This window comes from Durotheca rogersii (assembly GCF_024521655.1).
Source record: "Durotheca rogersii strain YMJ 92031201 chromosome Unknown GGS23scaffold_38, whole genome shotgun sequence".
NCBI classification, from domain to species: Eukaryota; Fungi; Ascomycota; class Sordariomycetes; order Xylariales; family Xylariaceae; genus Durotheca; species Durotheca rogersii.
The window spans coordinates 151,460-172,687 of NW_026251269.1; the positions used below are offsets into that span (position 1 = coordinate 151,460).

At 54.9% G+C, this 21,228-nt stretch overlaps 6 protein-coding genes across 6 annotated transcripts; 2 read left to right on the top strand and 4 right to left on the bottom strand.

The window, feature by feature from the left end:
- The first annotated feature begins 294 nt into the window (after positions 1–294).
- GGS23DRAFT_342648 (lytic polysaccharide monooxygenase) lies at positions 295–2,161 on the top strand. The gene is made up of 5 exons (XM_051513064.1): positions 295–364; positions 431–590; positions 642–788; positions 860–1,537; positions 1,590–2,161. The coding sequence occupies exons 2-5, from the start codon at positions 492–494 to the stop codon at positions 1,635–1,637; spliced, it is 972 nt and encodes a 323-aa protein (XP_051367762.1). The 5' UTR covers positions 295–364; positions 431–491; the 3' UTR covers positions 1,638–2,161.
- Positions 1,894–4,342, bottom strand: GGS23DRAFT_342611 (amino acid transporter). The gene is made up of 6 exons (XM_051513063.1): positions 4,322–4,342; positions 3,185–4,162; positions 2,909–3,108; positions 2,769–2,855; positions 2,221–2,705; positions 1,894–2,156 (listed from the first exon to the last, which is right to left on the bottom strand). Exons 2-6 carry the CDS (start codon positions 3,779–3,781, stop codon positions 1,990–1,992), a joined length of 1,536 nt encoding a protein of 511 aa, XP_051367763.1. The 5' UTR covers positions 3,782–4,162; positions 4,322–4,342; the 3' UTR covers positions 1,894–1,989.
- Positions 4,343–5,581: 1,239 nt separating this feature from the next.
- On the bottom strand, positions 5,582–7,530 carry GGS23DRAFT_587565 (NAD(P)-binding protein). Its single transcript, XM_051517489.1, has one exon. The coding sequence runs from the start codon at positions 7,401–7,403 to the stop codon at positions 6,228–6,230; it is 1,176 nt and encodes a 391-aa protein (XP_051367764.1). The 5' UTR covers positions 7,404–7,530; the 3' UTR covers positions 5,582–6,227.
- Positions 7,531–7,774: 244 nt separating this feature from the next.
- On the bottom strand, positions 7,775–9,902 carry GGS23DRAFT_616628 (uncharacterized protein). The gene has a single exon (XM_051520797.1). The coding sequence runs from the start codon at positions 9,478–9,480 to the stop codon at positions 8,251–8,253; it is 1,230 nt and encodes a 409-aa protein (XP_051367765.1). The 5' UTR covers positions 9,481–9,902; the 3' UTR covers positions 7,775–8,250.
- Positions 9,903–14,886: 4,984 nt separating this feature from the next.
- On the top strand, positions 14,887–17,545 carry GGS23DRAFT_607791 (putative alcohol oxidase; the record flags this gene model as incomplete). The annotated part of the gene is made up of 12 exons (XM_051520105.1): positions 14,887–14,960; positions 15,023–15,248; positions 15,305–15,423; positions 15,473–15,520; positions 15,576–15,702; positions 15,765–15,901; positions 15,963–16,081; positions 16,136–16,300; positions 16,360–16,582; positions 16,647–17,136; positions 17,198–17,334; positions 17,407–17,545. The coding sequence occupies 12 exons, from the start codon at positions 14,887–14,889 to the stop codon at positions 17,543–17,545; spliced, it is 2,004 nt and encodes a 667-aa protein (XP_051367766.1).
- Positions 17,546–18,534: 989 nt separating this feature from the next.
- GGS23DRAFT_616638 (uncharacterized protein) lies at positions 18,535–19,404 on the bottom strand (the record flags this gene model as incomplete). The annotated part of the gene is made up of 3 exons (XM_051520798.1): positions 18,535–18,715; positions 18,806–18,964; positions 19,021–19,404. 3 exons carry the CDS (start codon positions 19,402–19,404, stop codon positions 18,581–18,583), a joined length of 678 nt encoding a protein of 225 aa, XP_051367767.1. The 3' UTR covers positions 18,535–18,580.
- Positions 19,405–21,228: the final 1,824 nt, after the last annotated feature.

Here is a 21,228-nt window from a genome sequence, read left to right on the forward strand (position 1 = left end):
TCGCAGATTATGTCTCGCTTTCGCGGCCAGAGAGCCAGCAACCTTCCCCGTTCGGATACTCTCTAGCCTCTCCGGCGGAGCTGGGCTGGGTGCATCGTTCGGGTTGTCCCCTGTCGAACACGCACATCACGCACCGCTTCTTTGGAGGACTGTCGGCTGCTAGCTGAGGCGAGCTAGGAATTTCGGTCTGTCAGCTCCGGGGCCGCGCATCACATGAGATCGCATTGGATGGCCAACGCGGGTAGACCAGACACGTTCTCCGGAGGATCAGGAATTCCTCCGTCTAGTAGGGGAGGCTCGGCAGTCATGCCGTGTTCCAGAAATGCTGTGCAGATACGATTGCATAGGGGACTAGAGAGAGGATGTACGATTATTTATAGGGCCGCGCATCGCTAGCTGTGTAGATTGCTAATTCGCGGTCTGCGCTCAGCCTCAAATTGCGTGATTCACCTGCACTCGCCTCCCGTTACCGCTGAACGGAACCATACGCCATGAAGTTAGGCTTGATCTCTGCCGCTGCCGCCCTGGGCGCCACGCGGGTCGCTGGACACGCCACCTTCCAGGATCTCTGGGTCAATGGCGTTGATATGATAAGTGCCCCGGGATGCCGTGCTTATAACTGGCGCTAACATTCGAAGCACGGCGAATCGTGTGCGAGGTTGCCGTTGTCCAACTCACCGGTGACGGACGTATCGTCGAAGGATATCGTTTGCAACACGGGGACGAGTCCTGTCCCCGGCAAGTGCAGTGTGGCCGCGGGCTCGACAGTGACGGTTGAGATGCACCAGGTTGGTATCGACGCCCGGCGGTTCTGATGCGATTTTCTTCCATCAATGGCGGGCTAATGAGTCGCTACTAGCAACCTCGCGAGCGCTCCTGCTCCTCTGAAGCGATCGGTGGCGCGCACCACGGGCCGGTACAGGTTTATCTAAGTGCGGTGTCAGACGCTTCGACCGCGGACGGGTCGACACCGTGGTTCAAAATCTTCGCCGATACCTGGGCGAAGAATCCGTCGGGCGGTTCCGGAGACGACGACTTCTGGGGCACCAAGGACCTCAACACCTGTTGCGGTCTCATGGACGTCAAGATCCCCGCCGACCTCGCCCCGGGCGACTACCTCCTGCGTGCCGAGGCACTCGCTCTACACGCCGCCGGCCAGAGCGGTGGTGGCCAGTTCTATATTACGTGCTTCCAGCTTACCATCACGGGCAGCGGCAGCGCAAAACCCGCAGGCGTGTCGCTACCCGGAGCCTACAAGGCCAGCGACGCGGGTATTCTCGTTAACATCCATTCTTCGCTGTCGGCTTACGTCGCTCCTGGCCCGGCTGTCTACTCGGGCGGGTCGACAAAGAGCGCGGGCTCGGCGTGCGTTGGTTGCGAGAGTACTTGCACGGCCGGAAAGGGCCCCTCCAGCTCGGCCGTCGGCAGCCCTACATCGACAGCGCCGCAACCGACCAGCACGGGCGGGTCTGGATGCTCTGTCGGGTTGTATGGTCAATGTGGCGGGATCGGATTCACTGGCTGCACCGCTTGTGCCGTAAGCCGTCCTAAACCCACCTTCAACGAAACGTGCTAACTGTCATCCCTAGAGCGGAACTTGCAAGGCACTTAATGACTACTATTCGCAGTGTGTCTAATAAGAGCCGGAAGCTGGTGAACCTGCGAACGCGTGTCTTAGTATGCGAGCAGGGAACGGGCGCATTTTGAGAAGGGAGCCATTCTTAATTTAGTGGCCGAATTGTTAACGTTGTTCATGTTGATATTGGTTCGCTCGAGCTCGCGCTTTGAATCGGTCTGTGAACTATTGGTATCAACGACCGGTCGTGACGATTCCTCTGTATAAAGTCTAAGCCTTGCCATCTGTGTTCCCGGGTATCATACCAAAAATAACAAGCATGGGCCGACCATGCGTAGGACGCCACAGGCCAGACCAACATCCCCATGCCATCGTATCCAAACACACGGGGTAAAAAAAAAAAAAAAAAAAAATCAAGCCGGGGGACCTATATAGTTCTCACGGCCGTGTATCAGGTACCACCCCACTGAAATGACGGTAAATCCCACGAACACAACCGAGGCGTAGTTCATGAGACTAGGGTCGTCGACCGGAACGGTAGAAGGCATGCAGAACAGCGGAATCGCTAGTAGGGACCAAGCTATCAGGTATCGTTAGCCCCCGAGACCAGGGCGGCGCGCGGTCGGAAAGTGGGTTCGACTTACCGATCGCCACGATGTTACAGAACCAGCCAAGTGGGCCTAGGAAGAAACTTCCGGTGCGAACGGTTTTGCGACCGTCGAGGATGCTAACCAGAATGGGGGCGGCATAGGAGGCCGTCAGCGCAATGACGCCAACGCCAGAAAAGGCGTTGAAGGCGGCGGATGAGCCAAAGTAAATAAGGCCCAGGGCAATTTGCACGACCATGCTTAGCATCATGGCATTTAGAGGCACGTCGAGAGAGGTGTTGACTTTCCTCCACCATTTCGAACCGGGAATGGCGCCGTCGCGAGCGAAGGCGTAAACGCATCGCGAAGCCGCCGTAGTGCAACCGATGCCGCATATAATAGCCAGGACGAGAAGCGGGATGAGCAGGCCAAACGCACCTCCCGAGCTGCCCACGGCACTTTTTATGATTGCGGGAACGGGCTGCGCCAGGGTAACGAGCCCGGGTATATCGGGAAGGACAAACACCAACGGAACCAAGAATCTGGCAGGTGAAGACGTTAGCGCTCAGAGCCAGCGGCGGGCTCGTTAGCAAAGGGGCCCTTACGCTATGCCGGCTATAGTGTTGATGCAAATAGTCAAAACCATGGCCTTGGGAACTTGGGTGGCTGGCGATCGCACTTCTTCACACATGCTAGGAGCGGGTAAGAATGAAGAGCTAATGAGTCGGGGTGGGCGGATGCTCACGAGATAATCATGCCGGTAGAAGAGGTGGCATATGCAGCGTGCAAGAGACCGACGACGAAAGACCAGCCCGGCTGCCAGCCGGAATTGGTTTCGAAATGCGTAAAGACCCAACTCGCGTTGTGGCGGCCTTCCTTGGCGATGACCAAGATGCAGACCATCATCGCGATCACGCCAGCGAATGTCCAAAAAATTGCAAAAGTCTAGCGATCGCCAACGGTATTAGAATCAGTACCTGAGCTGTGGGAATTGAGAAGGGGGGTGTTGAGTTGGCCGTACGTCAAGGATAGGAAGCCATCGGTTGCACAGCGACGAGACGGCATTGCACAGGAGGGTGATGCCCATGAAGATGAGGAAGACCTGGTAGGGCTCGCCAGGGAGCACGCCCACACCGTCGGCAGTCTCGAACACGTTGACGCATCCGACGAGGAACAGCGTGGTGCCGAAGTTAACAGCCAGTGTTATAGTGACATTCCCGACGACGTACAGCCAGCCGCAAACCCAGGCGGCAATGCGACGCCAGCGGGGGGGCGCAAGCATGAAAGTCTGGTAGTAGACGCCGCCGGCGGTCGGGTAGACACTGGTGATTTCACCGAGAGACGAGGCGACGCAGAGGATAATCATGGAGACGGCGACCCACCCCCAGATGATGTTGACGGGACCGCCGCCGACTAGGGGGTAGTATAAGGTGGTAGCGAGGCCGTAGGGGATCGAGGCCAGCACAAAGGACATGAATGCGACTTGGAGGGTAGACCGGTTGCGGGACAGTTCGGGGGTGTATCCGAGGGACACGAGCAGCTGATCGGCCGAGGCCGAGTCGGTGCCCCCATCTTCGCGGATTTCGCTGGACCGCTTCTTCTGGTCGAGGTCTGCCATCTGTTCGGCTCGGGGAGGTGGACACGCGACCGGACAGGCAGGGCACGCGACAGGCAAATGGCCCGAGATATCACGGGTGCGCTAAGCTGAGCGGAGCAACGAATCGGCCTGGGACGGTAGCAGCGCTGCCTAGGTAGAAGCGTGAGGTATGCACAGGAGGGGAGGGGGGAGAGGAAAAGGAGGAGGAGGAGGATGGGGATACTAGAAACGCAGCATAGAAAACGAGCGAGGGAGAAAAGGCGAATGGGACGAATTATGAGAAATACCTGGTGACCGATTGGAAAGGCGCAAAAAAAAAAAAAAAAAAAAGAATAAAAAAGGATGAAAGATAAGGAGAAAGGTGGATTGACATCACACAACAAGCTGAAGCCGCCGAGGCCCCTAAGCACTTAACAAGTTAGCGAAGGATCTGACTACTTACGCTTACGTAGGTGGTAGCAAGGTAGCCTCAGCGTATCTGTATCCCGGACGGTTCCCAGATTGAAGGTTGCAGGGAAGCAAGATTCGCAGATATGACAACGTGCATAGATAAGTTCTTACCGGGTACGATGCCTGTCTAACTGTATCCTGCCGATGCACCGAGAGACGTTGGGTTGTCAATGTCGATGTTCGTAGCAGATTGCAACATCTCGTTTGGGCAACGATAGAAGGCGTCGAGTCGCGTGTTGGCCCCCGTCGTCGTCGCTCTACTCGTCATAATGGTAGGTAAATCTATGTTCCTAATGTTAACTCACCTACCCACCTTATAGGTAGATCGAACCTTGCGAGCAGCGACAGCGTGCCCACGAGAGGGGCACCTGAGGTAGTGCTTCCGGATGACTTCGCGACGGTAGCCGTCGACGCAGGCCGACTCGCAGCCCTCTCTTCTGGGCGATCTCGCCCGAGGTGGGACGGCGATCGGCTGCAACGTGTTATGTCAGGAGGAAGAGGGGTGTTTTTGGCAAGTTGCAGGACCCGAACTTCCTAGCGTCGCTCCCGTCCTCCCACGGATGACGATCCGTTGCGGGTCAAGCAGTAGGTATAACTCGTCAATCGGTCAGTCAAACGTCGTTCAATTATGCTCCCCCTATAAGAGAAACGCTGGGCAAGCACTCGTACCTACATCGTAGCCCAAGCCGCGAGATCCCTCTTCTTGTGTTTCTGCGTGAGGTACCTAGGTACCTATGTATCCCTTGCTTATGGCACAGGCCGGCCCATTTGCTTGTGCTGCTCGAAACCCTTTCGGAAACGATCACGAGAGCGACTCGGGTAATTGGCTGCACAGCTTCATTAGGTAGGCAGTTGACTACCTACCTCTCTAGTAAGTAAGCAAAATTGCCTGCGAATATGTCCTAATGTGTCCTGTAAATTAAAAAAAAACCCCCCCCCCCCCACAATTCAGGTAAACCTCGACGCATCTGCTTCTTTTGGGTGCATGACGTATACGGGCTCGTTCAGATAGGGAGCCAACTCGGTCCGCCGGCACGTTGCCAACCGAACCTGTGAGTAGTTGTGGCTTAGGTAGGTAGGTACCTAGGTACCTACTAAGTGACATGGAAGTGCCTACTGTCATCCACCTCTAGGGAGCGTTTAGGGACCTTAGTTAGGTGGGTGCCTAAAAGGTACCCGTCAAGCCATGCATGCTAGGTACCTAAGTACCCAGCCCGACCACTTACCTCAGGAGGCAACCTGCTAATTGTCGACACGTCAGGTACCTACCATACGACATCTAGGAACGGCCTTGGCAAATTCAGATACCACGGGCTAAGGCGACAACGTGGATGGCGTACAGGTGTGTGTACCTACATCCACATGCCGGAGAGGATATTGGCGGGCTTCTTCTTCCCACCTCTCTGGTGCACACAGCCACGCCAATCTCCAAGGAGTTGTACCTAGGTGGAAGTAGGTAGTCATTGTTAGAGAGAGATACCTCCTCCTGATATCCCGCATCACGTCCCTAGTATCTACAGTTACCGAGGTGCTCGGGGTGCCTCGGCGGCATTTACCTGTGAAACAACTAGCAGCCATGTGTGTATACGATTCGGCACCTAAGCTGAAGGGATCGAGTGGGAAGCCAAAGTCGTACGGGTTGAGGCATCATGTAGGTACGTGTGTGTATAGGTAACGCCACGCCGAGTTACATGCCTTCTCTACTGAGCAGCCCGCCACCTACCTATGAGGAGAGACTCTACCTAACGACCAACTGGCCGACCGACTGACCGACCGACCTACGCTAGATATCGCCCCATGCGACGGACGAGGCCTGGATTAGGTGTAGGCTGCGGGTGCTTGGATCACGCCAAGACCTAGTGCCCCCGAGGCGTTGTCATATCATTGGGCAGCGCCGTCGCGACGTGCGACCAGGACGGAGCGACAATACCATAGTGGAATCCTCGGCCGGCGCAGTGGCCGGCGTACAACCGATAAGAGAGAGAGAGATATGAGAGAGGGATACACACTCTCGCCCTCACTCTCCCCTCTGCGCGTCGTACTGTCTGAACACCTCGTCGAGCTCCCTCATCCTCACCACGGCGTCGCCTAGCCCCGGCCAATCCCGCGTCCCCCCTTCGCCGCTCTCTCGCCAGTGCGCGTACCGCTCGTACAATACCGCCACGGTCCTCGCGCGGTTCGGGAGCTCCTTCTGCCACGCCTCCCAGTCCCACGGCACCTCGATCACCTCGTCGGTGGCGTGATCGTGGATCCGGATCTCGATCGGCCCACTGTGCGCGTCGTACTGTAGGTACGGGCTTGCCGCCTTCACCATGATCTCGCCCGCCGCGCCGTTGATCGTCCACACGAACCCCGGCGCGCCCTTGAACTGCGGGCCGTTGCGGTAGAAAAACGACAGCGTGGCCTCCTCGGCGACGTCGGCCTTCCCTGGAGCCAGCTTGCCGTGCGCCACCAGCAGATCCGGGACGTCCGTCTGCGTCTTCCTCGTGGTCGGCTGGCTGCCGCCACCGCCCTCGCCATCGATCGCGATCGTCCGCCGCTGGATCTGCATCCGGCTCTGGAACGACGCGAATTCCCCCAGGGTCTCGTGCACGGAGTCGATGGCGTGCGCGTACGAGATGGTGACGGCGTTGCCCCCGACCTTGCGATCCGCAAAGTAGGCTAGGCCCTCCCGCATGGCGTCCCTCCGAAAGAGGTTTCCGTACGCACGCACATCGCTGCTCAACACCTGCCCGATGCGCCCCGACCTGAGTATCCCCTTGAGCTTGAGGACGATGGGCGACACGCGCCCTTGGAGTCCGATGATGTTGTTGTCGAGGGGAACACCCTGTGTCAGGGCGATAGCTTCCTCGTAGTTCTCGACGAGCGGCCACTCGATGAACACGGCCTTCCCCGCCCGCAGCGAGGGCCCTGTCGTCAACGCGTGGGTATCGACCCGGGTGCAACAGACGACGAGGTCGACGTCCGCGTCAGAAGCCAACTCGGTTGGGTCTCCGTATGTTTTCGTGCCCGAGGGTAGGTTAAAATGGTCCCGCGCTGCCTTGGCGGCCGAGATGCTCGAGTTGAGTAACGCTACAATCACGTAGTGAGACGCTCCCCGCGGGGATAGAAGGTATGGCAGGTGGCCCTCGGCTGCCCAAGAGGTCTTTGCCGACGAGGAGAGGCCAATGAGGGCGACGCGGATGGGCGCCATGGTAGGTAGTCTGTGGACCAGGCGCGCAGATTTCAATAGTTAATAGTAAGATGTTGCTTTGCGGTGTGCAGAGCGATCTCCTCGTATTGGCTCAGTATGAGGCGATCGGTAGATTTATATAGAGGTAGGTATCAGCCCCGCGCCTCAAAATCATTAGAAATCGTGCCCATGGTATGCCACCGGTCGTGAACCTACATACTAGGTATGCATAGTGCCCATAGGCAATTCCATACGGTATCACCAACAGAATTAGAGCCGTAACGGCAGAGACCCGATGATACACCACAGTGTGGCCAGCGCCGCCCTAACTTGGGCGTCCTACTTCGATTTCCTTTTTCGGCAAATGGTCTTCGACATGCCAAGCGCCAATATCGAGCTTGGTAAGAGACCAGAAACACTGTCAACTGCATACTATAGTGCGATTACTGCTTTGAAATAGTAGATATGTCTTTAATAAGCAGTTGAATTTCGTTTTCCGAGGCCTCCGCGAGGAATCACGCCAGGGTTTTAGAAAAGGAGAGTAGAGGCCGAAGCGAACCTCGACCTGCAGGCACGAATAAGCCGGACGCCGTTGTCGTCGTGCTAATTTTCTACTATGTTCTACGGGATCAAAGCACTGAGACGATCCGGGAGGGGATCCTTTATGAAATACTGTGTATATTAATTGTCGGGTAATATGTCATAGAAGCAGCGTCGTAATGCACCATTTCCCCAATATAACAGTAAGAAGAGCGACAGTCTCCCATAATGAACCGAGAAGAAACCAACATGCGAAGCAAACGAGAGCGATAGCACAGACGGGCCAGAAATATCTTGATATACGGCGAAGCGCTTCCGGAGAATGTTTTTAACAGTCTCCGCCCCAGCCCAGGTGTCGGTTGACCTCGTTCATGGCGTGGATGCTGGCTAGGAAAGTGTCGACGGCCTCGCCGACGGCCGCGTTGCCACTGACGAACGTCGGGTCCGGCTCCTGCGCTCGCCGCAGGTCCGACTGGTCCAGCATGCCCCGGCGCCTCTTCAGCACCGCCTTGCAGATGGCCCGGCCCCAGAGGTTATACCACTGCTCCTCGCTGATGGTGACGTACTGCTTCGCGCCGGCGCCGTCGGTCCGCGAGAAGTGCCAGTCGGCCGAGACCACTTCCCACCGCTTCGTGCGCAGCCATAGGTACGGCCACGAGAAGAGGAACAGCAGCGTCAGCGTGAACACCCACCACACCCACGCCGTCAGCCGCCACCGGTTCGTCCGCGCCTCGTTGTACACCTCGACGAGCGCGTCCTCCGTCACCAGGCTCACCGTCAGGTGCCCGCGGTAGTTGGTGTCGCGCACGAGCGTCTGCAGCCGCCGCTTGACCAGCGCCTCGTTGAAGCCGACCATGCGCCGCCGCAGCGCGAACACCTTGAGCCCCGCCGGGCTCGCGCTGTACATGTGGCACCACTCGCGCAGAGTCGGCTTGGGCGGGGCGCCGGCCTCGAGGCCGTGGGCGGCGCGGCGCGCGGCGCCGGGCGCGCGCCTGCGCAGCACCGTGCCGCGCCGCGCCTTCTCGCCGTTCTCGACCGTGCGCAGCTCGCGCCAGCCCCGCCGGTGCGTCGCGTCGGCATACAGGTACGGCGTCAGCTCGACCCACACGTCGAAGTCGGTGACGTCCCTGCGTTCCGTCTCAAGCTTGCTGTAGCGCGGCGCCTCCTCGTGCCTGCCGACGAGGCGCACGAACGGCCGCGGCGGCAGCGCCGCCAGCTGCTCGATGTGGGCCTCGAGTCGCGCCGGGTCCTCGAGCGGCCGCGACACCCACCGCAGCGCGCCCGTCCGTGCGTCCTTGACGAAGAAGGAGGCGTCGCCGATGTTCGGCCGCGGCGCCATGGCCGGGGCCGTGGGCGGCGCAAACGAGGCGCCCGACGCCTCGACTGCGTCGCTGTAGTTCGGCGGCAGGTCGTCGATGGCGGGCTCCGGGGCGTCGAGGAAGGGCTGCTCGTCATCATCGTCGCCGTCGTCGCGGTAGAGTCTCGTCGAGCTCTGACCCACGTTGCTGTGCAGCGAGAGGTCGTGGGGCCCCGCTTCGTGGTCTGAGGGCTTGCCCATGGCTCAGAACGCGGGCAGGGATGTAGGGCAGGTAGGTAGTTTTGTTTCCGGTTGACGAACGGGTTGACTAGTGTATCAACCTGTCTATCATCTGACGCGTGGATACTCCCTATTTCTTTTCTCTTTTTTTTTTACTCCTAGGCAAAGAGAGGAGAGAGAGAGAGGGATCTGTTCGGGTCACAAAGTGAAGAGGGACAAGCTGGCTGCTCAGGCTGAGATGGGGCGATGAGCTCCAGGCAGCGCTGGCAAATGAAAAAGGGTACGTACCTACCCGTCAGCACCACCAATTCACTCTCCCCATTAGGCTGATCCTTCGGGGCACTGCTCGTAACCTAGATGCTTCACCGAGTCAGGCACCGCCGAGGATAAAGGATCATGGGCTACCCTCCAGCAACTTATTACTCCTGCGTATTGTATTGTATCTAGTGGTGCGGCCGGACTAGGCCACGTAGGCCTTTTGATGAGCATTCATATGGTGTAGATCCTCAGGCATCCAGAATGGAGGCCTGTGATTGGTCGGATTGAAGAAAAACACGCAACAGCTAACTCTTCGTAAAACGCTGTATTTAAGCCTTTTAGCAGTTTAGTTTTTACACCTTCAATTGATCAACTAGGTTCAGCTTTCAACACGCTTTGTATGCCTTCAATAGGGCAGCGGAGCCACGAAAGGAACCTGCCAAAAAGCACAATGGGTCTCGCATTCATATTTTCATTGTATACACTTCAACCTACATTCACCACCTTAGGCTACCAGGTTGAATTCACTCATTTCCCAATATGCCTTCCTAAAAGCGCCTTCCATAGCTTACAGTTGTTCATAGCTGTTATTCTGTTTGATCGGCACTTGGCCAGTCGCCGGCAGCTGTAGCTGTTCTATTCCCATCCGGTCCCCCCACAGTGTGCCCACCCAATATATAAAGACATAATACTTAGGATGTGAGGTGTGTCCATCACAAGAGATACCCAGGTAAATAAGATTCCGGGCTCTGAGAATGTTGAAGAGGAACAGGGTCGACACGCTGTAGGGGGACCGGATGGGAACAGAAACAGCTACAGCTGCCAGTAGCTGGCCAAGTGCCGATCAAACAGAATAACCGCTGTAAAAAGCTGCAAGTCGTTGATTGGCCAGCTGTAAGTAACATTTGCGAGTAATAAGAACGATAAGTACTTTACGAAGGTATATTAAGGTTGAAGTGTTACTACTAAAAATATAGATACGAGATCAATATAAATACTTACGTATTAAAAGGCCTACGTGGCCTAGTCCCACCGCACCACTACAATACACAATATTTTTAGTTCTTCATCACTGAGTGATGACCCAGAACGAGCTTATTATGCTCGGGAACGTCGACTACCCAACAACCTAACTCGATAACTTGCCCTGCCCACCTTGCGAGATATTAAATAATTAGACGTTCAAAATCAGATCTTAGAGCATCTCGCTACATATCTCTGCATATACGAGACACTATACTTATCACGACTAATGGACGAGACTCGTAATGGGAAAAAGCTTATGTGGTGATGAAGCTATCTATCTGTCTCCTGAACTAAGCGAATTACCTAGAGCCTAAGCTAATCTCCCATCGAAGCTTATAAGGCTTATATAAGCTCCGTAGTCGGTATCGGAAGTCGGAGGATGCCGTGGATGCCGTAACAATACTGTCTCACTGTGTTATTTCTACTCCATCAATGCTTGTTATGTTTCTGATCCGTATGAAAGCCTAGGTTCTTCAATCCCTCTACTGCTACAAGTTCCATGGCAAGAGCCCGGTTAGGTATCTACACTAACGTAACGCTGCAGCGTAAGATTCCATCTTTCCCCTTAGCCCTCTTTTGGTCGGAAAGCCCGGAGACCATCTTACGAGGCCTCGAGATGGCACGGGAACATATAGTCCCTGCCACCAGATAACTTAGCTCCAATATCCTGGGTATTCAGGCATCGGAAGACTCGGCGCTAGAACTACATACACCTAGGCGCTGTTAAATACGGGCTCCTTTATTTAACCCGAGCGCATGACTTTTTAATAGTGTCTCAACATGTTGATGGGTTAGGTCGTACGTATCAACCTAGAGAGGAGGGATGAGTGGAGACAGAAGAGAGGAGAGTGAGGGAGAGATCAAAGAATCAGGTTTAAAGTTGCCTTCGATCGGCGAATTCAACGTGTCCGTGGTAGATAACTTCATGGCACCATTCTAGCCATGACAGTCTAGGCTCGGCAGCCAAGTGGAGAATACCCCAGATTATTGACCACGCGAGCTGATCTTAGTATAGGGCGATTTTCCTGATACGAATACAGGAATGGCTACTTTGAAGAGATCCTGCACGATGTGTATGTCATGATCGGCAGATGGATATCCGGCAGAACTCTAGATCGCGGGGGACTCGAAGTTTTACCTAACCACGTAGGATTTCCAAGTAGCACGCCTAACCACCGTAGGTATATAATGGGCCGTGGTACAGGACAGAGAGTTCCGGGCGAGGCCTCGTTGGTGCTGGAGTAAGAGTGGGATTATACCGACTACCTATGATTCTTGGCTGTTGGCTATTATCAGCGGCCCCTAATCCGCCCTCTCCTCCCCAGACCTTGCCAAGATGGCACTACGCGCCTAGTCGCATTCTAAACAACTTCTATTAGCTTCTTCACGAAAGCCCGTCGCCCTGTTCTGCCAGTATTAGCTACGGAATTCCGTCTTTCTATTCTAGACTTGGCTTGAGGAGCTAGCTATAAGCACATCAGGTTGTCGTACTCCGCACGAACTCCTTTTATTAGTAACCATTGCCTAAGGGGAAACGGTAGCTTACGTCAGTCTCGTCTCGTGGATGCATTAGCTAACATGCCCCTCAATGCTAATATGCGTCTACAGGATATTCACGATCGTTGACATCCGACGTATGGAATGACTCGCGGAGACCCATATGGCCCGCAAGCCTAGCCATGACTTAACGGAGCTGCGCAGAGATAGTACCGTCATATCACCAGGGGTATTTGTTAACCTGTGAATTTGATACCGAGTTTTCTCCCGTGCGGAGGTCGAGATTTACAACTACATATAGCATATCGTAGACTCGTATAATGTACACACGAAGGAATGGGGCAGCCGGAAGCATCCTTGGCGGCGAGGCACGATCCTTTCACCGGCGCAAGGGTCGATGTGACTTGTAAGCTGTCCCTAGCTTGCATGTGGCGTCGACAGAGCGACCGGTGTTCGAGACATCGGCATGTCACCATACGGATATTAGCCATACGGCTTCGCTACCCTGGAGGCGCCCACATGTTGCAGTGTCTCTTCGATCCAGTGGCTATGCCCCGATCGAGTCGGAAGGGAGATAACTGCCGATCAGCCAAGTTGGACGAATAGCGGAAGAGAGCGCCTCTGATTTGCGCGAAGTATCATATGTTATACGACGCCTCGTTCAAGTCGGATACAGGAACAGATACGCCACCAACGACTTATCGTATAACTATCACGTCTATCTGGACACGGCAGAACGTGGGGGATAACAATGACGACGACGGCCCCGATTGGCCGGCACGGGCATGCACTCGCCTTGCTCTTCTGGACAAAGCTGCCTCCGACGTCGTCTCGAAACCCCCCATAATACCGGGCTTCGCGGTAATCCGATATAAGAGTATCACTACGTAGACGCCGTGAACTTGCCCAGACAGCATCAACTGCCGCCGCGCTCGGAAGGGGGCACATGACCCACGAGTGCCCCATCAATTGTCGTTCATCAAATCTCACGCCTAGTCTGTCGCCGTCTTACGCCACGCGGGATGGATGGAGAGGTCGGAGGGGGCTAGCAGCTTAGCATGAGGAGTATAACCGCCATCCTATCCTCAAAGTAGCCAAGTGCCTTCGTTGTCGCGACGATCCGTCACTTATATGTAGGGGCAGAAGAACAACCCCCCCCCCCGCTGCATTCGAGTCGTCTATCCGTCCTGCTACGTGCCGAAAAGTGCTTGCTGACAAAACTGGGAGGCATAAGAGTCTCGGGTCCGGTGGTGGAGGGGATATCGTTTGAATCGGTCGGGGGGAACCATCACGGGTTGCCTGCTGCAGTGTGAGAGGTCGAACGTCTCCAACTTTCCCCTCGTCGAGGAGCAGCGATCGAACGCATTAGGTCGAGAGTTGCCCGCCCCGAGTTCCATCGGTAAGATTACTAGAGGACAGTCCTATCGGCAGTTCGACCTCGTCGAGATGCTCAGCCCCAAGCCGCCGATCGTCTATATCGAACCAATGGGCGACGCCCTGGGCCCACGGCCTAAGGCCATCGAGCTAGACACGCCCGACTCCTCACTTTCCCCAAGACAATAAGCAACATCTCGGGAGTCACGGATACTGGACCCGCCACGGCCTAGGTGAAGGGGAAAGCCGCCCGATCCTACTGGAGGCACGCACTCTGGTGGTGAACCGGGCGAGCGCGCGTCGACACTGGATGTCGTGGAAAGGAGGCCGTTAGGGCAAGCTCCCCATGCAGCGAGCTCTGAATGGACACGACGGCACGAACTACACCATCACACCCACCCCTGAAAACTGCGGGGGAAACATGGGTATCGTGTAGCTCGACGGCTATTTGGCTTTACGCCGACTCCACCCCCGCATTCCAGTATCCGGCGTGCATGTAAGCTGCATAGAGCACTTAAGTCGTGGCCAATGGCTTGGAGGAGATATGTAGAATCATCCAGGAAAACGAGGGCCCAGGGGTAGGGCGACCACGAGGCTGTGGAGAACCAACTTCCCGAGCCTCACCGAGATGCCGCCACTACGCTACATCGCTAGCTGCCTCTCATATACAGCCCCGTGGAGGTCAGCATGGGGTTACCCGGGTCGCGATTGGTAACGACCGGAATTGGTGACGTGGATAGGCTGGACGCGATGCTTGGGGGTGGGTGGCCTACATAGCTAGCTCGAACAGAAATCCCGGTTGCGTAAGTAAGTCTCAATCGGGCAGGACGAGACGTTTGATATCGGTTGGAGTCGTGGATTGCCTCCCCAGCTTGACCTTGTTCCGCGTGCCAACCGACCAAAGCCGCTCGGCGGTTAGGAGGAATGCAGACATGTTACATTGGAAACTATCAGATGACCGCGACTGTTAGTAAACATGGTCCCGGGAGAACGGACTATCGACGACAGCGAGCAGCCAGCGGTTGAGCCTGAATGCGCGTCTAGACCGATGTGAAGTCATAATAATTGGCAGCCACCTGCGGGTTATTCAAGGGGGCTTGCTTTAGCTCCTCCCCCCTTGAACGGTTTTCCCTCTTTCATTGTGTATTTCTAGATCCTTTCCGCCAGTTCCTCGAAGCATAAGAAGGCCACCGGCACCCCTCTGTGCGATTCTACATCATGTTCTCTAGAATCTTCGGCCGCGATCAGAGGCAACAGCAACAAGACGACAGCATGAGTCCCCTACCCGAAGAGTTTGACATTATCGTATGCGGTGGTGGCAGCTGTGGATGTGTAGTGGCTGGCCGGTTTGTTCCCAAGCTCTGCTTTCCTGTCACTGCGTCCCTGGACTTACAATGTAATATTATAGTCTCGCGAATCTTGATCGCAACCTCAAGGTCCTTCTCATCGAAGCCGGAGAGAGTAACCTGAACAACCCATGGGTTTTCAGGCCGGGGGTTTACCCCCGTAACATGAAACTGGACTCGAAAACTGCGACCTTCTATGAAGGTCGTCAGTCCAAGTGGCTGGCGGGACGGAAGGCCGTCGTCCCGTGCGCCCATATCTTGGGAGGCGGTTCGAGTATCAACTTCCTGGTGAGTGGAAGAGGGTAGAGGCTCTTCCCAGCTTTCGTCAAGCTCATGGGTTCTAGATGTACACGCGCGCCTCCGCCTCGGACTACGATGACTTCCAGGCCAAGGGATGGACGACCAAGGAACTTCTCCCGCTTATGAAGAAACATGAGACATATCAGCGGGCCTGTCACAACAAGTCAGTCCTATGAGACTAATGTTCCCCGAGATACAGCTAACCGGCGAAGGGACGTCCACGGGTTTGAAGGGCCTATCAAGGTTTCTTTCGGGAACTAGTAAGTAGGAGATTATCATCTCGGGTCGTAGACCCCCGAAGTTAACTCGAAGAAGTACATATCCTATCAAGGATGATTTCCTGAGGGCGGCAGAGTCTCAAGACATTCCCATCGTCGACGATCTGCAGGATCTGAGCACTGGCCACGGCGCCGAACACTGGCTGAAATGGATTAATCGCGACGTGAGTTATCTACCCCTTCCGTGTCTCATCCGGGTCTGACGCTGACTGCCTGCGTGCCTTAGACCGGTAGACGCAGCGACAGCGCCCATGCCTACGTCCACTCAACTCGTGCTGTCCATGACAACTTGTATCTTGCTTGCAACACCAAGGTAGATAAGGTTATCATCGAGAACGGCAGGGCCGTGGCCGTTCAGACAGTGTACGACTCCCTATCAAGAGTATCACCCAGGAAAGAAGACAGGAATCTAACTCAAACCAAGGCCTACCAAGCCACTACACCCCAATCAACGAAAGACGCGCACCTTCAAAGCTCGCAAGCAGATCATCGTCTCTGGGGGCACCCTATCTTCCCCACTAATCCTCCAGCGATCTGGTATTGGTATGTACAAAACCCCGGAAACCTGGCTTCATATAGATAGCTGACGTACTCTAGGCGACCCCGAGAAGCTGAAGAAGGCCGGTGTTGAACCTATCGTCAATCTGCCTGGCGTCGGGCTCAACTTCCAGGACCATTACCTGACGTTCTCGGTATATCGTGCCAAGCCCGATGTCGAGAGCTTCGACGATTTCGTCCGGGGTGACCCAGAGATCCAGAAGAGTAAGCACAGACACGATAACCATTCGCCTGCCCGATCACAAGTTTTAACCATATCTCAGAGGTGTTTGATGAGTGGGCCTTGAAGGGAACCGGGCCGCTCTCTACGAACGGTATCGACGCTGGTGTGAAAATTCGCCCTACCGAGGAGGAACTGAAGGAATTCGAGTCTTGGCCGACGCCGCATTTCAACGACGGCTGGAAATCATACTTCAAGAACAAGCCCGACAAGCCGGTGATGCACTACTCCATCATTTCTGGCTGGTTTGGCGACCACATGCTTATGTGAGTACCCCTTGCCCCTAACCCGAGCACCGCAGCACAGATGATATGCTCACCAGTTGTCAAGGCCCCCCGGAAACTTCTTCACCATGTTCCACTTCCTCGAGTACCCCTTCTCTCGGGGCTTCATTCACGTTAAGTCGGCCGACCCTTACGAGACCCCGGACTTCGACCCGGGTTTCATGAACGACGAGCGCGACATGGCGCCGATGGTTTGGGGCTACATCAAGTCGCGGGAGACGGCTCGCCGCATGGACGCCTATGCCGGGGAGGTCCAAGCCATGCATCCCTTCTTCGACTACGACTCGCCTGCGCGTGCCAACGACCTAGACCTCGAGACGACCCAGCGCTACGCGCTCCCCGGCAACTTAAGCGCCGGTCTCCAACACGGCAGCTGGAGCGTCTTCAACCCCCCGCCGTCCAGGAAAGCGGAAGTCAACATCCTGAGCAGCAACAGGACCTCGGTGCGCGAGGACCTCAAGTACGGCAAGAGGGATATTGAAGCGGTGGAGGAGTGGGTTAAGAGGCACGTCGAGAGCACCTGGCACTGTCTGGGCGTAAGTACTCTATTAGTCTTCACCGTTGCAGAGAGCGAAGCATGCTCACATTACACCCTAGACTTGCTCCATGGCTCCGAGGGAAGGCAACAGCATCGTCAAGCACGGTGTTCTTGACGAACGTCTCAACGTCCACGGCGTGCAGGGACTCAAGGTCGCTGATCTCAGCATCTGTCCCGACAACGTCGGATGCAACACGTAAGTGCATGATAAAAACGGCGTTCTATCAGTCCGCTGGCGGCGGGATGTCTTGCTGACTTTCCATTCTAGATACTCGACTGCTCTCCTCATTGGAGAGAAGTGCGCGGTGCTAACCGCCGAGGATCTTGGGTACACGGGTGAGGCTCTAGACATGAAGGTTCCGACCTACAATGCTCCAGGCGAGGTGGCATTGCCATTCCGCGTCTAAGGTGAACCGACATACCTACCTACTGGAACTACGTGGTGAGTTTTTGGGCACAACACTTGTATTATGGATGGAATGGGGATGTATGTATATATTGAAAACAGACTGATCAAACCAATACCTAAACGAATTTTTATTGTGAGAGCCGGTGTCGTTTAACCCCTGAATGAAAGGCTTCAATCCCCACTTCCCAAAGGATCGAGAGTAGAGCGCCGGCGGTTCGTAAATAATCTAATGTGTGCGCACTGAGAAAGAACCGTGACAAAATTGAAGTCTTGAATGGAGCAAAGTCCACTGTAAAAAAACAACTATGGAAAACAAAAAACTGGCCTTCATCTCGGGCGACCATAAAAAACCACTTGTGAAGAAGAAGAAGAAACTCGCCCTCGTATATCGGGCCGTTGGTCATTTGTGTAATGTGTGCGCATCTGAAAAAAACCGTAACACACTTGAATTCCTCGATGGAACAAGTCCACCATAAAAAACATTGTTTGGGGGAAAAAAACCGGCCCACGTATGTCGGGCCGTTCGTAGTTTGATGTGTGCGCACTTCCGTAGAAAAACCTCTGAAGGAAAAAAAACTGGCCCTCATATCGGGCGGTTGGTGATTTGAGTAATATGTGCGCACTTGAAAAAAAAACCGTAACACACTTCGAATTCCTCGACGTAGCAAGTCCGCCGTTAAAAGGCATTGTGAAAAAAAAAGGAGAAAGAAACTCGCCCTGACTTGTATTGGGCCGTTGGTGATCCAAGTAATGTGTGCACGGAAGAACCGTAACAGAACTTGAGTTCCTTGGTGGAGCGAATCCACCATAAAAAAATCACTGTAATAAAAAAAAACGCGCGCTCACTTATATTATCCTTTGCTGACTTGTAGTTCCTGCGTTCCCAGGTCACCGTCCCCTCTGTGTGTGGTCGAGTTGACCTCGTCGGCCAGGGGGACGGGTGTGAAGGTTGCGCCATCGTTGAGCTTTTCTTATGATTAAACGACGCGTCCTCCGGTTCTCCCCGGGTTTTGTCCCTGATGCTTTTTTTCTCTTACATCGGGGGAAAGATTCTGTGACCATCGTGCCCGTCCCATTGAATCTGGAACATCATGCGAAGGTCTGGGTCTCGCAACATCTCGCAGTCGCGCTTATGACCCTTTTCTTGCCAGCTCGTGGCTTGGCAGTCCTTAGACGTCTAAGTCGGTAACTGTCTCTCTGTTGCTTTTCGAAGAAGCAAGGGGAAAAGGGGGCAGGAGGGGGCAGAGAGGGTTCTCACCTGGTTGCAATACCAGAAATACCCGCAGCTGACACACCTCAGTGCCGTCTCCCTCTTTGCGTCGCACCCGTGGCAGACTCGCATTCCGTCCTGCGTGCCTGAATATGCCTGGACCCTATCGCTGAGTTGCAGGATATCCTCATGTTTATAGGGGAAGATCTACTGCCGAGTCAACGCCAGTCCCTCAGAAGTATGGCTGCACGGTCAACTCTCACCTTGATGTTAGAGAGCTCTTCCTGCCGTATTCCCAACGAAGAGTCCATGAACGCGTGCTGCTGGGCGTAGAATATGGCGACCGTGTTTCCCCTCTGGACGAGGGGGGGAGGGACTGTCTCGCCTCGATCCTCCGTGTGGAAGGCTATCTGGATGGTCCTTCCGGCCCGGTCACGAACGTAGACCCTGAGACGGACCAACCTCACAGAGTCGACGATCTCGGCTAGGAAGCACCAGTGCTTCGCCGGAAACCAGAAGGACCCGTCGACCGAGGTGTAGAAATTAGCGTCGAGATTGCTCTCGACGGGAAGGTCTGAGAAAGAAGGGAAGTATTTCTCTTCCCGGAAGCTAACGATCGTGGGGGGGATGGCTAGTACGTTGTCCATTGCTGTGGCTGCCCCTGAGAGGCTATAGGACTCTCTATAGCCTATATTAAAGTGGGAAGTGTCGTGGGCGCCATGCTGAGGAGAGAGGGGGGCTTTCGACAAACGGAGGAGACGGGAGACGTAGAATTTATATTCTTTCGACGCGGCCTCTCCCCCGTATCTCCTTCGATACCTGGCCGTTTGCATCGGCTCTCTACATGGCCAAGGATACATGGCTGTCTGTCGTGAATCATTAGGGGCTTCCCGTGTCCTTCAGCCACAGTGCACCTTTTTGCTGTTCAACAAACCAATCATGTCAGCAGCCACGTCGGGACAAACGGAAATGCCACTCCCAGCAAGACATCCATAGAGGTCGGATATGTCCTATGAAGTAGGTAGGTCGGGATTCTGCTCGATATTGTGGCGTCATGTGGTCTCTAGATCTGATACTACACCAGACCGTAGCCGCTCACCACCATGTATGCAGCCCAGTGTATGTGATCTCCGGAACACGTTGTGTGAAAATATGTGCGGTTGTAGTGCTCTGTAAGATCTGGGATTGTATTGGTGCCGTGTAACTCCGGCCATGTTTGCACACCAGTTGGGATACTCAGATATTGCCGCCGATAAGTCCCCATTCGATGGCATTCTACTCCAAATGCAAACCTGGATCATGGCCGCTCGAGCATATAGTGATTCCATGCAAGCTTCCTAGCTTAGATCCCAGGTTAGACGTGACCGACAACTCGCCGTCTTAACCTGAGGCCGAGCACATAACAGCTGGCTTGGCAGGGAGGGTTGCACATGTTGCCGGGATTAGGGACGAAATCGGATTTCCCGCTTCAGCACGACCCCGAACTTGCCCTCTCTCGGCTGCACTTATGCTATGTCCCAGCTCTCCGTCAGGCTCTCATCGGCTTTCCGTAGTTTGTAGTGAGTCGATACTTCCACGAGGAACCCCTTTACGACGATGCTGGTGAAGTTCCCGTCCATGTATTGAGAACCGCCGACGCCGTATCATATCATATCCGACCAGCATTGTGTCGGTGAGAGGGCCAAAAGCTCAACCCGGAAAGAGGCTTGGTTGGTCTCGCCTCGCGGCGGAATATGGGCGCTCCATATGCCGCTTTCCGTCTTGAGGCTTGCCTAGTCGATGACGCACACCGTGCCGGCTTCGAGGCGGTATCTATCTCTGTTGAGATCGGCGGTGGTATACTCCGGCAGGGTGAGACAGGCAACAAGATAATACAGACGTATCGATCCCATGCAGGTGTACTCCGGGAGGCGTGTCTTCTGGACGTAAGCGTCGACAGCCGCCGCCTCGCTAGCCGGGTTGCCTCCCATTCGTCGCAGGGTCTCGTCGCGAGCTCAACCTGCGCTGTCCGATTAATCGACGAGCTGGCGAGATGTAAAGCCAGAACGTCCTATGTGATACCTAGCTTTTTCCAATAGAATTTCGTCTCACTTATCAAGCCAGCCGCCACATGCCTGTATGAATCCGAGACCATCCATGCCATGTATGTCTGGTACTTTGTCAATCGGAGAGCTCAATGGAAGTATAACGATAGTAAGTAGATTGGATGCGTACCGTCTTCGCACACACCTCGAGACGACTCGCTCGAGTCAAATTGTCTCCCTTGCGAAGCGAATGCATGTAGATGTCTGTTAAAGTCCGTTGCAGATGCATCCTAAAGCCGGCTTCCTAAAGCGGCTATGCAGACTTAATTACGCCTAGAGACTCTTTACCGTAGAGCTCTCGCACAATCCGGAGGACATGGCCATCCCATATGACATGCGGTTTAATTTCTTGTCGCCATGGGTTGCTAGTGACCAAATCCATCGTCA

Bases quoted from the DNA above. Each gene is read 5' to 3' on its own strand.
- GGS23DRAFT_342648 (XM_051513064.1), top strand. From the start codon at position 492: ATGAAGTTAGGCTTGATCTCTGCCGCTGCCGCCCTGGGCGCCACGCGG. The intron at 591-641 runs ATAAGTGCCCCG...CATTCGAAGCAC, and splicing joins GGGTCAATGGCGTTGATATG to GGCGAATCGTGTGCGAGGTT. The intron at 789-859 runs GTTGGTATCGAC...AGTCGCTACTAG, and splicing joins TGACGGTTGAGATGCACCAG to CAACCTCGCGAGCGCTCCTG.
- GGS23DRAFT_342611 (XM_051513063.1), bottom strand. From the start codon at position 3,781: ATGGCAGACCTCGACCAGAAGAAGCGGTCCAGCGAAATCCGCGAAGAT. The intron at 2,706-2,768 runs GTAAGGGCCCCT...TTCACCTGCCAG, and splicing joins AACACTATAGCCGGCATAGC to ATTCTTGGTTCCGTTGGTGT. The intron at 2,157-2,220 runs GTAAGTCGAACC...GATACCTGATAG, and splicing joins CTGTAACATCGTGGCGATCG to CTTGGTCCCTACTAGCGATT.
- GGS23DRAFT_587565 (XM_051517489.1), bottom strand. From the start codon at position 7,403: ATGGCGCCCATCCGCGTCGCCCTCATTGGCCTCTCCTCGTCGGCAAAG.
- GGS23DRAFT_616628 (XM_051520797.1), bottom strand. From the start codon at position 9,480: ATGGGCAAGCCCTCAGACCACGAAGCGGGGCCCCACGACCTCTCGCTG.